The 17,791-nt window shown below is 34.4% G+C and overlaps 1 protein-coding gene across 3 annotated transcripts in view; it reads right to left on the minus strand.

Annotated features, from left to right (window-relative positions):
- The window catches only part of grm8.L (glutamate receptor, metabotropic 8 L homeolog), a 435,368-nt gene that overhangs the window by 6,789 nt on the left and 410,788 nt on the right, over positions 1-17,791 (minus strand). For all 3 annotated transcript variants that reach the window (XM_041586418.1, XM_018252589.2, XM_018252590.2), the window contains one exon: positions 176-422. In XM_041586418.1, the coding sequence (XP_041442352.1) occupies positions 176-422 (247 nt within the window). The remainder of the gene's footprint in view (positions 1-175; positions 423-17,791) is intronic.

Genomic DNA, 17,791 nt, shown 5'->3' on the forward strand with positions numbered 1-17,791 from the left:
GCGAACAGGGATGAGACGCTGGCACAAAGTGATTTAACAGCAAGCTAATATGGCAGCCTTGGTAGCTTTCCTTCACCTTTAAAGGTCCAATTTTCAATTGCATTTAAACCCACAGAATAGTTATGCAGTTACTGACTCAAAAATTTAACTGCACATAAATAATCAAGTAACTTACTGTTTGTTTCAAGGCTTTCACAGAGTTCAGTTTTCACTTCACCATTTGGCCTGTCATTTCCCTTTTGGATCAGCTTGCTTTGCATGGTGGCCGCGGTCACAACTGCTTTGAAACTCCTTTTTCGTTTTTGAACATTCTGCTCTGGATGCAAAATTATAATGTAGACCTTGGGCATGTAAAGCATACCCAGAGATACAGAAGCACTTAAACTCATGGAAATGGTCAGTGTAGTTGTCTGGATATACATCTGTTGAAACAAACAGAAACAAATGAAAATTATTAAATATCTAAAAACTGTTTTGCAAGAACAGGTTTTATTGTGTTTTGTTGGCATAGTCATTTATCTGATAGGACTTGAGTCAATAGTTTTCATTTCAACCACAGACATTTTGCCCTTTAATAACTTGTATATTAATTACCCAGAGATGCAAATCTAAATTCTTAAAAGTGTTTTTTCTGAAGTATAGTGTACAGGTGCATGATCATACCCAAATTAACCTCTAAGGCAAATGAAAAAAAGATGCCTTGTCTTAGCAAACTGTTAAATCTGGAAAGCTGTTATATAACTGTCAAGCACAATACATTTTGTCTTCAGCTAAATAGCCTTGAAATTCAGCAGACTTAGTTAAATTTAGTAGTATACCAAAATAATTATGATATGCTTTTTACTCGTGCATAGAAATAGTTGCAAAGAATTTTCTTTTGAAAAAGTTATTCTAGAGAGCACGTCTATCAAAATAAAATTGCCTTATTTCTTACCTAATGGCTCATGTTTAGCGTGGTAGTGTTCTGGAATGCAATGTTAAATTGAATTCTTACAAACCTATATTCTCCTGCTTGTATAGTCATATTCATTGTCATATTATTATATCTACTTTATTAGTATAAAAGGAAACAAAAAGAACTTTACGGTTTTGCGTTAAACCAGGTATTGAAGCTATTAAAATGACATACTATAATTTATAATATGTTTCCATTAAAACATTAAAGAAATGTTATAATATTGTTATAGCAGTTATCTTGCTGGTTCAAGGAATATCTTTGCCAACAGCTAAGGAGCATATTTTTCAAAAAGCATGCAAAATTCTGCACAAATGTAACTACAAAAATCCCCCAATCTTAACGCCTAAAAACGTCAATAGCATAAAAAAATATATTTATCTTTATAATATAGCATGGCAAAACAATGAAATGGTGTTGTATGAGATATCTCCAACGTGGTGGAGAAATATTACTTTATATTTGGTCAAACAGAGTTGCAAACCATATTTGTAAAAAAGTTGAAAACTTAGCATATATATTCAATGTAAAAAACATGTAGACAACAGGTTTTTAAATAGATACCCGTCCATACGGAGATCTTATCACAAAGTTTTGGGTGCCCACTGCTCCCTTTCTCAAATAGATCTCTGTTCAATGCATGAACCACTTTACCCAGAAGCTATCTTAAGCCTTGCACTACCATGGGCGGTGGAAATTACGCCGTCCATGGTAGTGCAAGGTTTAAGAGAGCTCATATATAGTATATAAAGTTCAATAAAGCACAGCACTTCTGTCATTATTTCCGTTGCTTTTAATGAAGTTCACATAACAGTGATATATAGTATCCAGACAGCAACGTTTACTTTTCAGAAGAATCCACTTACTATATCTAGCCAGAAATATCTGGTCTATCTATCACAATTTATAGGGTAAATCAAGTCACACGATGCAATCACATAGTATCTCTTACAAAAAATATAAACCATTAAAATCTATGGGCCAATACACATTACCGAGCATCCATAAATGTTTACAAAACATTAAGGAGCATATAATAAACAATCAATGCAACTGTAAATATGTACACATTTCCCCCAAAAATATATATATATATATATATATATATATATATATATATATATATATATATACAGTGGTGTGAAAAACTATTTGCCCCCTTCCTGATTTCTTATTCTTTTGCATGTTTGTCACACTTAAATGTTTCTGCTCATCAAAAACCGTTAACTATTAGTCAAAGATAACATAATTGAACACAAAATGCAGTTTTTAAATGAAGGTTTACGTTATTAAGGGAGAAAAAAAACTCCAAATCTACATGGACCTGTGTGAAAAAGTGATTGCCCCCCTTGTTAAAAAATAACTTAACTGTGGTTTATCACACCTGAGTTCAATTTCAAAGGTTATAAAGCCATTTCTAAAGCTTTGGGACTCCAGCGAACCACAGTGAGAGCCATTATCCACAAATGGCAAAAACATGGAACAGTGGTGAACCTTCCCAGGAGTGGCCGGCCGACCAAAATTACCCCAAGAGCGCAGAGACAACTCATCCGAGAGGCCACAAAAGACCCCAGGACAACATCTAAAGAACTGCAGGCCTCACTTGCCTCAATTAAGGTCAGTGTTCACAACTCCACCATAAGAAAGAGACTGGGCAAAAACAGCCTGCATGGCAGATTTCCAAGGCGCAAACCACTTTTAAGCAAAAAGAACATTAAGGCTCGTCTCAATTTTGCTAAAAAACATCTCAATGATTGACAAGACTTTTGGGAAAATACCTTGTGGACCGACGAGACAAAAGTTGAACCTTTTGGAAGGTGCGCGTCCCGTTACATCTGGCGTAAAAGTAACACAGCATTTCAGAAAAAGAACATCATACCAACAGTAAAATATGGTGGTGGTAGTGTGATGGTCTGGGGTTGTTTTGCTGCTTCAGGACCTGGAAGACTTGCTGTGATAGATGGAACCATGAATTCTACTGTCTACCAAAAAATCCTGAAGGAGAATGTCCGGCCATCTGTTCGTCAACTCAAGCTGAAGCGATCTTGGGTGCTGCAGCAGGACAATGACCCAAAACACACCAGCAAATCCACCTCTGAATGGCTGAAGAAAAACAAAATGAAGACTTTGGAGTGGCCTAGTCAAAGTCCTGACCTGAATCCTATTGAGATGTTGTGGCATGACCTTAAAAAGGCGGTTCATGCTAGAAAACCCTCAAATAAAGCTGAATTACAATAATTCTGCAAAGATGAGTGGGCCAAAATTCCTCCAGAGCGCTGTAAAAGACTCGTTGCAAGTTATCGCAAACGCTTGATTGCAGTTATTGCTGCTAAGGGTGGCCCAACCAGTTATTAGGTTCAGGGGGCAATTACTTTTTCACACAGGTTTGGATTCTTTTCTCCCTAAATAATAAAAACCCTCATTTAAAAACTGCATTTTGTGTTTACTTGTGTTATCTTTGACTAATAGTTAAATGTGTTTGATGATCAGAAACATTTTGTGTGACAAACATGCAAAAGAATAAGAAATCAGGAAGGGGGCAAATAGTTTTTCACACCACTGTATATATATATATATATATATATATATATATATATATATATATATATATATATATTATTAAAGAAACACATACAAGTTGTAATCCTTGTTAAGTGCACCTGATTGCAGGGTTTTTAATCTGTTGATCCAGTATACCTCTCTACATTTGAGTCGCATGTTTCCATTTGATACTGAACCAACGCTCTGAGAAATGATTATGCACTGTGTCGTTTCCCCTATATACGTAAAACAGCAGGGGCAGTGTAAGAAATAAACACAAAAATCAGTGTATAATAGTTAAGTATGTCTATATCAACACTATCTATTCTAATATTAGAACATTGCAGTTCGAAACTACGTTGTCCACACCTAAACATGCCCATGCCTTATTGCACAATGTACATAGTCTTTTATAAGAAACAAAATGATATTGAAATGATATGAAATTATATTTTTATAAGAGTTGTTTCTAATATTTTTTGGAATTTGTTTCATATGAGGATATGGAACAAATAGATTTATAACATTTATATTTTCTAACATTTACATTTATATTTTCTTGATGCTGTCCACTATTTTTCAAGCACCTCATTTATCCCAAGAGGAGGAGGACACTGTGCTTCTACTTCCAAGTTATTTCAGTGATCTCTTAAGGGCTTTCAAGCCCAGAGCTTGATCTAGCACATGTTGCCATCATTGCAGTCCATCACTGACCAGTGTCGGCTCTCTTTACCTATGTCTGTCACTTTTCCTGTCTTATATTATTGTTTGCCTAGACTGTCTTGTTTTTTCACCTTTACTGTTTCTTTTTCTGAACTGAACTGCTTTTTGCCTGGTTTATTGAATAGTTAAGATAAAATATATTTTATTTTTTTTAAAAACCCTTACATCACAATAGATACATTGATTTAGAAAAATGCTTTTTTTTTGGAAGGAAAAGAACATTTTTACTGGTCATTTTCTGTAATTTCTAGGAGCACATTATAATAGTAGAAAAATAGATGTAATAGTGGATATAAAATCTAGGGGCGGCATTTATTTGGACCCTGCAAAGGATTTTGGTTTTGAAGTCAAACCTTTGTTTTAATGCTTGGAACAAATAACTGAGCATTTAAACATATCCTTATCAAAAATATGTTAAAGGAGAAGAAAAGGCTTGGTGCACTTGGGGGTGCCAAATGTAAGGCACACCCAAGTGATTGTATTGACTTACCTGAAACCCCAGCCGGTGCTCCTATTAGCAGAAAACTGGACCAGCCCGGGGTTATACCAGTGAGCACCACGGAGTGATCCACTTAAGTCTTCTTCTTTCTTCAAATTTCCCAGGGAAAATAGACGACTTTTTAGTTAATGTTAAAGTTTGGCTTTTCATTCTACTGCGGATGCGCAGCCGTGCGAAGAAGGAGGAAGACTGCTCCGTGGTGTTCACTGGTATAACCCCGGGCCAGTGCATTTTTCTGCTGATAGGAGCACTGGCCTGGGGTTTCAGGTAAGTCAATACAATCACTAACATTTGGCACCCCCAAGTGCACCAAGCCTTTCCTTCTCCTTTAAAGGTCAGCAGCAGCACTAGGCTATGACACCTCTTTAAATTGTTGATCTCTTATGCATTTAAAGTGGAGAGATAATATTATAGATAAATATTGTCCATGCTAGAATGATTCTTGTTAAAAAAATGGTAAAGGGATAATTCAACTTTAATGACTTTTTGTGTGTTATAGTGATATTATGAAACAATGTTCAGTTGGTCTTAATTGAATGAATTTTTTTTTAATTATGTAACTTTTTGTTCAGCAGCTCTCCCGTTTTGAATTTCAGCAGCTTTATACTGTTGTTAGTTTTCAATTTTATATAAAAATAACAATGTTTTATAAATTCACCACTCAATATAAAAGGTCATACATACAAAAATCATAGTCAACATTTATTGCTAGTGATGCTAGAAAAATGTCGCCATGTACAGATTCGCCACAAACTTTCGTGTTCTGCTGCTGGCGCCATTTTATCCTTCTGATATCCTTCCACATATGAGCTGTCCCGCTATCTATAAAAGGACATACACATAAATATATAATATTTTAATGTGGGATACAGAGCACTCAGATATTATCTGTTGGTGGTCAGATTTATTATTAGTTGTGCCTGTGTTTGTAAGCTATTAGTTATATATAAACTATAGATGGTACTTTTTGCTAAAACAGCAACATAGTACAGTAATACAAAAATTATGTGCACAAAAATTTTGTTGCCGCAACAAAATATTTGCAACAAACAAGTTTAGCAAATTTGACAGCAGTTTCACAAAATTTTGCTGAAGTGAAATGGGACAGATTCACTAATTACTATCACTCATTTCATAAATAAAACACACTATGTATATAGATGTATGTAATATAAGCATGCTTAAAAAAAAATAAATTGCAGATATTTCTAAAGAGAAATTCTTAGCCAGAAAATTATTTAGGTCACTGTCCATCTGTTATTTTCTCTGCCGTATAATTTGCATGTACAGTACCTTAAACCTATTAGTGAATTGTGTGTTGTTTCCAAGTGAAGGATAAATCAAAGCCAACTCATCAATGGACCCAGAGTTAAGGTGGCCATACACGGGCCGATAAAAGCTGTCGGCAGCTTATTGGCCCGTGTATGGGGGCCCCCGACGGGCTTCCCCGATCGAGATCTGGCCGAAAGTCGGCCAGATCTCGATCGGATGGGGTTAAAAATCCCGTCGGATCGCGGCCGCATCTGTTCGTTGATGCGGTACCGCGATCCGACCGCCCATTTGCGAGCGCTAGGATCCGATCGTTGGGCCCTAGGGCCCACGATCGGATCAGCCCGATATTGCCCACCTCAAGGTGGGCATATCGGAGGGAGATCCGCTCGTTTGGCGACATCGCCAAACGAGCGGATCTATCCGTGTATGGCCACCTTAAGTTTATAAAACTGCCCACCCTGAAAGATTTTATTAAGAGTCATGATCAAGTGTATTTTCCTCACACTTCATTTCAAACTATAATTTTCTGGATTCGTATTTGAAAGTATGATTACAGATCAAAAGCGCCTGCCCAGGTGTGTAGAAAAATCTAAGATCATTACTGATCTTAACCAATTTAGAGCATGTATAGCTTTGAGTTTTGTTTTAAAGCTTTCACTTTTACAATGTGCTTCTTTTTCTTTTGTTTAAAAACAAATTTGATTAAATTTGTAATATAGTAATGCAAGTACCAACTTTAAATTTATATAATGTATATGTAAGATGCAATAACATATGAGCTTCTGCAAATACTAGTGCCATTGTACTTAAGAGTGATCTGAATTGTCAGTGTCAGAAAATTAGGTCACCAGGTACTTTTTTTTCATATTTAGATGACAAAATAATTGATGAATAGTGAAAATATCAATTAATTTCTCCTGTTGCATCTGAAAAGTTCCATAAGTTTTTCCATAAATTATTTATTATTGTCCTCAACAGAATTTACAAAAAAATATCCAATCTATCTATCTGACTGGCTGTCTTAGTTCATCAATATATATGATGTAAAGAAATGCGTAGTGTCTAGCCCTCTAATGTAATAAAAGACCAATTTAATATTGCTTTCAGCGTGAGCAATCTATAAATTAACCCCATGGGAGTTTCCTCAGCATTTCATGACAAAAACCCTTGCAATCTAAATCAAATTATCTGAATGGGCTTTTAAAATGAAGAAAAACATTTGCAGGTTTTAGGCACCTTGGAGGCTTACATATCAAAAGTGCAATTGAGTGCAATTTTAGAGGGTTTTTCTTGAACTCAGAATTTAAAACAACTCAAATGTTTATTCATTAAAAAATCAGACGAAATATCAATAAATATATGTGTGTGCATATATATATATATATATATATATATATATATATATATATATATATATATAGGCTTGAATGAATAAAACTGTGGAAAAAAATAAAAACCTTGGATTCATGGTTTACTCATCATATCTGGTGAGATTAGAAGTTTAACATTTTTTTTTTTAAAAAAAAAAACTTGAATAATTCAAACTATATAAATAGTTAAAATTGTGGCTAGGACAGCGTTTAGATGCCAAAGTTTAAATTCAAGTTTTTCATGTTTTTTTTACCTAATAAATATCCCAAAATGTATATTCTATAAACCATTATTCAAATTCATTTTAAGAAAAAATGTTTATCACTGGAAAAAAATGAACATTTATAAAAAAAAAAAAACCTTAGTTTGCCCAGCTGCACAAATCTATAAAAACCAATATGCCTGCTTGCTTTAAAACAGGGACTAACATTCTACTTGTTGATTGGTTGACATAAGTTACAGCACCTCAGCAATCTAGAGGCAGATTTATCAAAATTCTGCCGTATTTCTGAAATGAGCAAAAGCTATGGTTTACATAAGGAGGCTGTAGTTGACTGGACCTAAATAGAACAGAAGCGGAGGAGATGGCAGATTATAAAATTAAATGGCACCTCATGACTGCCTTACAGGCCCAGAGGTTAATGAAAGTCAGCCAGATGCTTGGGGTCCCTGGTTCACATAATAGCAGAGCCTTCTGTTCGGTATTGATTATTCAATGTATATGTTTAATGCAGTTGTCTTCAAATGATCTGGCTCAGCTACGAAGCTTTTGGGGCAAAGCCATAGAAAAACAGCTGCCTTTAAAATGCAAAGCATTTTTCACTGCCAATAAGAATTCATATTGACAATACTTTATGGGGTTATAAATCCCACCTCCATATAACTGCTATTTGGAATTTGGAATGTACTGTAGCTTGTTCACTAAGAATGTTCACTAAGAAGGCTTCTAATTTTAACAGCCAGTTTTTGACCTTTTTAAAAGAGTTGCCTTTGATTGTTGACTTTGGCATGCAGCAATCAAAGGCATAAAAACAGTTGTATATTTGATAATCCAACATGTAAATCTTAATAAATGGTATTAGCATTAGAAACAAGTGCATTATTTTAGTAATGCTTGCATCTTTGGATACCTATTCTTATTCAACAGTTAACAGCTTAGGCTATTGACAAAAACTGTATCTCTGAGGCTAAAGTGAATGATAAAAGAGCCAGTAGACCAAGCAGTGGTCGAGTAGTAGTCAAGAACCTAATACATTTGTTCATTTTACAAAAAATGCATTTTCATATTCAATCACCATAAAGGTTTTGAGCTCCTTTATATATTCATAATGTGGTTTTATATGATATAGAAAATGTTCTATTGCCATTGATTTTTTTTATATAAATTTCTAAATTGCACTGTGACCTTATTAAAAAATTCTTTCAGCTTTAGCATCAGTACTGGAAGATTTGAAATATTCATTTCTCTTTCACTTATATAGCCTGAAATAAATAACCATATTTAAAAATAAAACAGTGAGCCTCATTAACCATCAATACACATAGAAATCCAATTGTAGCTATTCAAACACAGTCGGGCTCATTTATCAACACTGGGCAAATTTGCCCATGGGCAGTTACTTATAGCAACCAATCAGTGATTAGCTTTTTAAAGTCAATGGTAAACAGAACAATGAATGCAGCCATTTGATTGGTTGCCATGGGTTACTGCCCATGGGCAAATTTGCCCAGTGTTAATAAATGACCCTAACTGTGCCTACTTGCACTCATCTATATTGTTGTGACTAGTTTGGCCAAAGGTACAGCATGTTTTGGCACTAGGGAGCACTGTCGTATTCTTTAAGATGAATGTCATGCAATTGAAGACAGTGCATTCATGTGCCCACCTTAGCTGACTGGAGCAAAGTTTTGCTTATTTGCACAACATTTACTGCTTTTTGTTCTTATCTGTTTGATTACAGTGGCTTTTCGTAAAAGAGTTGCGTTTTAGAGTAGAAAACCTGGCTAATTGCACAAATTTGTTGCTCTTTGTACCTATTTAGTAAATAAGCCCTAGTGTCTTTATTTTCAGATTCATGTTTACTTTTATGTTCTTATACAGGTGTTCAAATGGCAAACATCTGCCTCCAAATCTGGCGCACCGTGTACAAGATTATACAATTAATACATTTACAACCAATAAGAATTTATAGCAGATATCACTGACAAACACCTCAGCAGATAATTCTCTGTGCCTTATTAAAATGCTTGTGGTTTCAGTATGAACATATTCAGATCATGTTATATATGACAGTTAAAAAAAAATCCACAATTGCTTTTGATTTTTAAATAATAGAAAATGTACAACTCTCTCAAGCAGAACTGACAATGGTAAACACTGACACATTCTGGAAATGAACACAGGTTATAGAAGCATATAGAACTTATTTGCTATCATAGGTTTAAACTGCACAAGTTCATTGAGACGAATAGTGATTTATTGCCATTAAAAAGGGGGGGGGAGAAAGGAGACTGGAAGACAGGAGGAGAGAGACAGTGTGGGAAAACTTTTTGAGAAGGAGATGGCGTGGGGGATAGAGTAATGACTCATCTTGATAGTTGTTGATAGAGTTGATAAATATACATGTACTGAAAAAAAATATTACAAAACAGATTTTCATATAATTTTTGTTATATCTATGTACCTTGAATGTTGGTTGATGTGTTAATCAAGCTTGTTCAATAATCATCTGCTGGCACACCATGTCAGCCATGTCAAGTGCATTGGCAGATAAGGAAATGAAGAGAACCTGCAGTTTCTTCTTCACTTTGTGCTATTTCAGGCCAAATACTGTAGAACAAAGCAATAGCAAAGTGGCCTTGACTTGTATGACCCCTTCCTAAGTTATCCATCCATGTTGACATGCAGGCTGACCAGTTGTTTACCATACAGGATCAGCATTTGTATGACTGGGAAGGAGACACAGACAGAGCTAGGACAGAGGGGTGAAGAGGGCAGCTTGGTATCTTAGCATTTTAGACTTATCTGGGTTGGAAGATTTGTAACAAGCACAAATGAAAATAGAAAAACTACAGATAGAGAGACAGAGATAAAAGATGGAATAGGGACAGGGAATATACAGTACAGAGAGAAATAGGACAGGGACAAAGGGATACAGTACTACAAGTAAAGTTATTGACGTAGGTGTAGAAGTGATAGGGAGGTGGCCAATATGGACATAGGAAAGCAGAAAAGAGATAGAGGGAAGCGCAATAGGGCAGCAGTTCCCAAATTAAGATTGGAGCAGTGGGGGGGGGGGGGGGGTGTCAGTCTGCATTGCCAAGATTTGAGGAGTTATTTTTGCTCTTGTAAATCCATATCTCATTTTACTAAAGGACAATATCTTGCTGGTCCTTCTGTTACTGACTGGAAGGGCTTGACAAATGTAAACTCTCTCTGATAATGTATTTTATGATTTCAGAGACCATACTGAGCATGTGCAGTGCCAGACATACTTAAGTCCTACTAAAAGTTGGGGGTTCAAGTTGGGGATCTGCTGATGACTTGTAGATCATTTTAAATAATCTATTACTATTAATGGGTTGCTGAACCTCTGGGTTTGTACAATAATTTCAGTATATAAATTGTAAAATTTATAACCACATTCTTTTTAGGCTTCAGTTCTTCTTTAAATGTAGTAGCTCACTGTCAGCTACTAACTAATATTATTAGGTCTTAATAAATGTTTAATTTGTAAACTAGTGTTTTATCTGTATTTTGATTTACTGTAATCATTTTCAAACAAGTATTTCATTAAAGCTTTGTGAACTTTGAACACGTGATATTTGATTCTCCCTTGCCTGGCTTATGTGTGCATCATGAAATCTGACATAGATAAGACCAGGTAAGAAAAAAAATAATAGTCAAAAATAAAAAAGTACAAAAAAGTGTTTGGACAGTAACCAACCCCTTTTAAGCAGCATAGCTTCTGTTGCTGACAATTGTCTTGAGTAATCAATCATTTTGCATATAATATTTTTCTTTGATTTCTAAATCTTAAATTTGATTGATTCATTACTCAGCACTGTTAATTTATTATTGGTTTCATTCCATACAGGGGTATATTTTACTACAAAATTACCATTATACTTTTCTAAAAGTTCACACTTTTAATTTGTATTCAGTATATACTCACAATTATAACTGTCAAATAGATTTTAAAATGTCCAGGATGTGGCTGTGGTGTGCACTTAGCAACTGATTGTAAATCCAGTGCCAGGTGCAGAGTACAGCGCCATAGTGAGGTTGGTAAGTATAGGGCAATCAGACGGCACTCCTTAACTTTTGCTTCTGAATGATGTGCAAGTTAGGAGATGGGGTGAGGATAGTAGGAGGCATGCCGATGTGCCTCTCCCCACCTGCCAATGGAAGTCTGTGTTATATTCATGGAACACAAGCAGATCTCTGTTCTGCTGCAGAAAAATGCAGGACAGGGTGCAAATGTACACCAAACTAGCTAGCTTGGGCCTGTTTTTTTTGTAATAGACCGCTTTAATATTTCTAAATGATTTTCATATGGTGCAGCTTTATTGTTTTCTACATATTTGTTTTCCTTTTAATTAGCTTAAATATATTGTTTGTTCTTCTTCAAGTATTTATTTTATACCAAGACGGAAACTCATTTTTCTCATCATGAAGATGCTATTGTTACTTCGCTCATAAGGGATCTCTGTTTTTCTCGTCCCTTATTCTACTGCTGGGTAAATTAATAGGGCAGTCCCCCTACTGCCAATTTATCACATCTTTAGTCTTTTTTGTTCTCTTCCTTAGAACCCACCTGTCTTTCATTAACAGAGCTCCCTCCATATTTTCCAATACTTTTTTTCTTGCAGTGATAATTCTGAATGCATGTTGATTTCAATTGCCACACAGATTGTCCTTCACCGCACACAAGCATATAGTAAAATAAGAGATATATATAAAGATATATCTGAACAATGCTGGCACCTGTGTAAATGATTTGTAGTATTTTTATTATGTGCCTTTCATTTTCATGGTCAAATGAAGGCTTATTTGAATGCCAATGAAAGGCACAGAAGAAAGTGGAGCAGGAGAAGAAAGTGGATACTTAAGAAGAGCGCTAACAGTTTAATAAATAAAGGAAAGGTTGTTCATTTATTGGGCAACTCTGAGAAAGAAGATCTATTTTTCGCAAACATATGCCTCATATTAGTTTTAGAGAAGTTTAATAATAAGCTATAATACAGGTATGGGACCTGTCATCCAGAATGCTCAGAACTTGGGGTTTTACAGATAACTGATCTTTACATAATTTGGATCTGCATACCTTAAGTCTACTAGAACATCATGTAAACATTAAATAAACCCAATAGGCTGGTTTTGCCTCAAATAAGGATTAATTATATATAAGTTTGGATCAAGTACAATGTACTGTTTTATTATTACAGAACAAAAGTGTATCATTTTGAAAAAGTTGGATTATTTGCTGAAAATGGAGTCTATTGGGGAGGGCTTTTCCATAATTCAGAGCTTTCTGGATAGAGGGTGTCCAGATACTATTTTTTCTGCTATTTAGACAGAAAGAAGACATATCTGCAACACTTATGTTGTTGTATTGTTTGTATTATATAATGACATAATTTAATGTCCTAACTGGAATATTGCATACTGAGAAAATTCTCTCTCTCTCTCTCTCTCTCTCTCTCTCTCTCTCTATTTCAATCCAAATGTTGCCATTGTTTAAACACAATTGCATTTACTGTCAGTCACTTCATGAAATGTGCTTAAAACCAAACTATCATCAAAAAAACTGGTAAAATATCAAATATATTTTCATAGCACTATTAAATACATTTTACCTAAGTATCAATCAAATGCAGAATAATCTGTAGAATTTGAGAAGGAAAAATACATTAGCATATCCTAATTTTCTTACAGCTCAGTGAAAACACACTGTGATAACAATGTATTCTTAAGTGGAATACATGATCAAAGCTAAGCTTTTCATTTAATAGCTTAAATTGCTTTAAAATGCAGAAGAGAGGACAGTATATGGAAAGTTTTAAATTACACTGTGTTCAGAAGTTTTGGAAAGTGTAAAAGTTATTTTTCAGTAACAAACAATTTTGTATGTGGAAAAATAGGTTGGGTGGCAGCTAAAACAAACTAGGTTCCCCTGGTGTGGAAAGTTAGAACTTGAAATTTGTTAGCATCAAGTACAAGGAATCGTTTTATTATGACAGAGAAGAAAAATAATTTCAGAATTTTCAATTTGTTTAAAATGAACTCTATGGGAAATGGTCTTCCAGTAATTTGGAAACTTTCTGGATAACAACAAAAACAATTTTAAGAAGTTTAACAGTGCTTATGGGGCTGATTTACAAAAGGTCGTTATTCCTTAATGCACAGTTTTGTGCATTATTTAAGGAATGGTTTATCAAAGTATTTCTGCATGCGCTAATAGACATATTGCAAGCGTTAATTCTACATTACCACAATGCGGTATTCTAATCGCATTGCCATATTTATAGAATAGAATTAATTGTAATGCATAATTCACAAACATCTTTTAAGCGATAAAAGCATAAAATAGTGTGATAATTACTGTGAAATTGAATGCCTCCCAGGAGTAGGCATTACCAAACAGATGGATTAATAGAGGAAGATGTAGTGAAGAGCTGTAGGACATTTTCATGATGCCTTCGGCAGGTCCAGAATGCACTACGTTCTGTATCGTGAAATTGTATAACGTTTCCCAGGAGAAGGGATGACTGAAATACTGTAAAAAGAGAATTCAAGGCACTTTTTCGACCTTTTGTGAATCTGCCCCTATGCGTGTTAAAGCTAATAGGTATTTTTTTATGGGAATATCACAGGTAGTGAGAGTTGGTAGTTTTGTTTCTAATACTATCATAATAAATACAGGTGCTTTATAAGGATGTGTACTTAGTCCTTTGCTCAATACCCATGATTATGTGGCCATATCCAACTCTAATTCCATCGTAAAATTTGGTGATGACAGTAGTGCTGGTCTTCCTCTTATAAGGCGGAAGTGGAGAATCTAGTATCATGGTTTTTAAGAGAATTTAATTTATTTGAACACCAGCAAAACTAAGGAGTTGGTGGTTAACTTAAGTTGGAAACAGCAGAGGACTTACTCCACACTTGCTATTGGTGGGGCTGCAGTATAGAGGGTGAGTAGATTTAAATATCTAGGGATCCAAATTTCTGAGGACCTGAAATGGTCTGAACATATTCGAGCATAGTCTAAGAAGACCAGACAGCGTTTCTATTATTTAAGAAAATTAAGGAAGTTGGAGTTTCAGCAGAAATTTTTATATTGGTGCTTTGGAGAGGGTTCTGAAACAGAATATCAGCTCATGGTTTGGGAATTGTGGTGTACAAGATCATAATAATTTACAGTAGGTGATATGTGTGGCAGAACATTGCATTAGATTGCTTTACCATCACAACAAGGTATTTATTTATGTAAGCGGATGTAGAGCATTCAGAATTATTAAAGATAGAACTCATCCTTATAATTATCTGTTTGACTTAATAAAATCAGGAAAACATTTTAGAAGTCTTAAGGTCAGAACAGAGAGATTTAGAAAAAGTTTTTTTCCTAAGTTAATTAGGCTTCTTATTCATGATATGCCATGATTATTTTGGTTTTGGTTACCCTCTGGTTTCTGTATTTTGTTAACAATATGGCTCATTGCACTTTTGGTACATATTGTTTATAATATATGCACAATGCACTCAAATGTATGGATATTGTTAGTTTTTCACAGTAGGAAATTTAGTATGTATTTTCATATTATAAGCATAACGCAGCTGTGTTTTTTGAAAAATATGGTACTACATTTTAATATATATTTAGTATGTATTGTTTAATGCATTGCATTGTCATTGTTTGTTGTATTTAAGCACTATTGCACTTTATTTCTTTATTTCTTTTAAAAAAATGTTTGTTTGCAATAATGTGTTATGGTAATATTCAAGAATTAGACCAAAACAGATGGGACATTAATTTGAAATTGTGGAGATACATAGAAAATATATACTGAGGCAAACTCATTTAAATATGGTAACTTATTTTTAACAGATTATTACCCTATAATGTTATGTTGGCATTAACAGTACGATTTAACACGCGAAAATATCTGAATAGTATGCGCCCCAGTAAAGAATATACATAAATCTACCCATGGCAAAATATGATAGGGAAAAAAAAGGAAAACATTTTTAGTGGTTGTACTGAATAGTTTCCTCATTCGTATTCATTAACGATAGTCTGCTATAAAGATTGTTGTCTATGATTTATTATTGCATGACCACAATAATATTAACAGAGCAGAGAACACATGGTTGATTTCAAGCAAGAATCCATGCCTAATAGAGTTTACTCTCAAAACTGCTGTTGCTTGAGGCATAGGAAATAATGTACCTTGCTATGAACAAATGGAACCAATGCAGAAATTAACCATGTGTACCTATTTCAATTTAAATTATGATTTCACACAGTTCTAAGTTCTTTTCATTTTGTGTCAGAAAAAGAATTCTGTTTTAGAGGAATAAATAATGGATAAACTGAACCATGTTTTGATTAAGGGTTTTTAGTACAGGTATGAAATCCGTTAGGGAAAGGCTGTGTCCCATATTTCCTTTTTCCCTGTTATAATAAAGCAGTACCCTGTTTTTTATCCCAACTAAGATCTAATTAATTCTTATTGGAAGCAAAGCCTATTGGGTTAATTTATAGTGATGAGCAGATTTTTTGTGAAAAGTTTGCAAAATTAAGTCAATAGGCGACAACTGCATTAAAATCAATGATATTTCTTGTGGTGACTTTTTGACTTTGTCAGCAACTTTTTTGTCCAAATGCATTAAAGTCAATGGGCATTTTTTTCTTATGGCGACTTTTTTTTTTGTCTCGGCAACAATTTTGTTTTGGCAACTTTTTTGTTCAGGTGGATTTTTGCCACAGTTTTACAAAAAAATTCGCAGATGGGAAATGCACAATTTTGCTGTGAATCCAAGCCTGGCAAAAAAAAATATATTTTTTCATCACTATTTATTGAATGTTTACATGATTTTCTAGTAGACTTAAGGAATGAAGATACACATTATGAAAAGACATTTTATCCAGAAAACCCCAGGTCTTGAACATGTAGGGTAGCAGGTTATATACCTGTATTTCATTTGAGCCTTAATACACAAACTGCATTAAACTTCATCCCACCACTTATTTCCTATGGTAGGATATTTATTAGGGTAACAGTAGATTGAAAGCAATACTGATGCATCTCAATAAAATGCAGAGGAACATTACAATAACCACCATGCACACACAAATTTAGTTTTACTATCAAATACATCTGAAAGGGTGAATGCACATTTAGTTAGTTTATCTGAGCTGAAAAATAACTTAAAACCTTCAGTGTATCACCCAAAAATGACAGCATAGGAAAAAATGAACTTGTAAAAATGAGGTTTTGTCCAAACGATCTCCACCTGTGTAGCTCACTTTCCTACTCAGGCCACACCAGCCAGGCCAAACTTGTACTCATGCAAAAAATGTAGGATAGGAAGGAGCATTACAATCCGCAGACTTGGCTGCAAAATTCCTTTATTGTCACATGTAGTGACAATAAAGGAATTTTGCAGCCAAGTCTGCGGATTGTAATGCTCCTTCCTATCCTACATTTTTTGCAAAAAATGAACTTGTGCCTTGTGCGCCTATCCCTCAATCTCTGTTAAAATTAAAATACACACAAATATACATGCATACATGTAAATGTAGCCTTGAATATTACTGCAGCAGTGCCTACTATAATTTGCTTGTAAGTGCCACTTAAAATTATTATATGCGGCTATATAATATATACACCTTTTTAACAAACAAAATAAGCAAAATGTATGTGGGTATATAAAGACTATAGATATTTTATTAGACGACAGTAACAGAGTTTTGCATTCCTACTTACTGTCTCCTCTATAATTAGATGAGTTATGCAGTTTAAATAGAAATGATGAGTTACAGTACAGTATGTATTAACAACCCCTTCCTTTCACCCCATTGTTTAACCTTACAGATAAGCTGAAGTCCATTATGCAGGAGGATTTAACTATGCAGATGTAATTCTCTACTGTGCAGGAACCACTACGTTGGAAACAATCAAATATAAATATTCTTATTTATTACAATATATTTATGGGGTTATCAAAGGTCTAATTTTAGAGGTTTTTACACCTTAAATGAACTCATAATTCGAATGTATTCTTATTTTAAAAAAAAAACTCAAATGGAAAAAACTCCAATAAGTGAGTTCAGGGTTAACCTGAAAACTCAAATTGATTGAATTTCCGGCAGGTAAAAACTTGAATCACTCAAATTGATTGAGTTTTCTGGCAAAATCCTCCAAAA

Source organism: Xenopus laevis, chromosome 3L, assembly GCF_017654675.1.
Source record: "Xenopus laevis strain J_2021 chromosome 3L, Xenopus_laevis_v10.1, whole genome shotgun sequence".
Classification (NCBI taxonomy): domain Eukaryota; kingdom Metazoa; phylum Chordata; class Amphibia; order Anura; family Pipidae; genus Xenopus; species Xenopus laevis.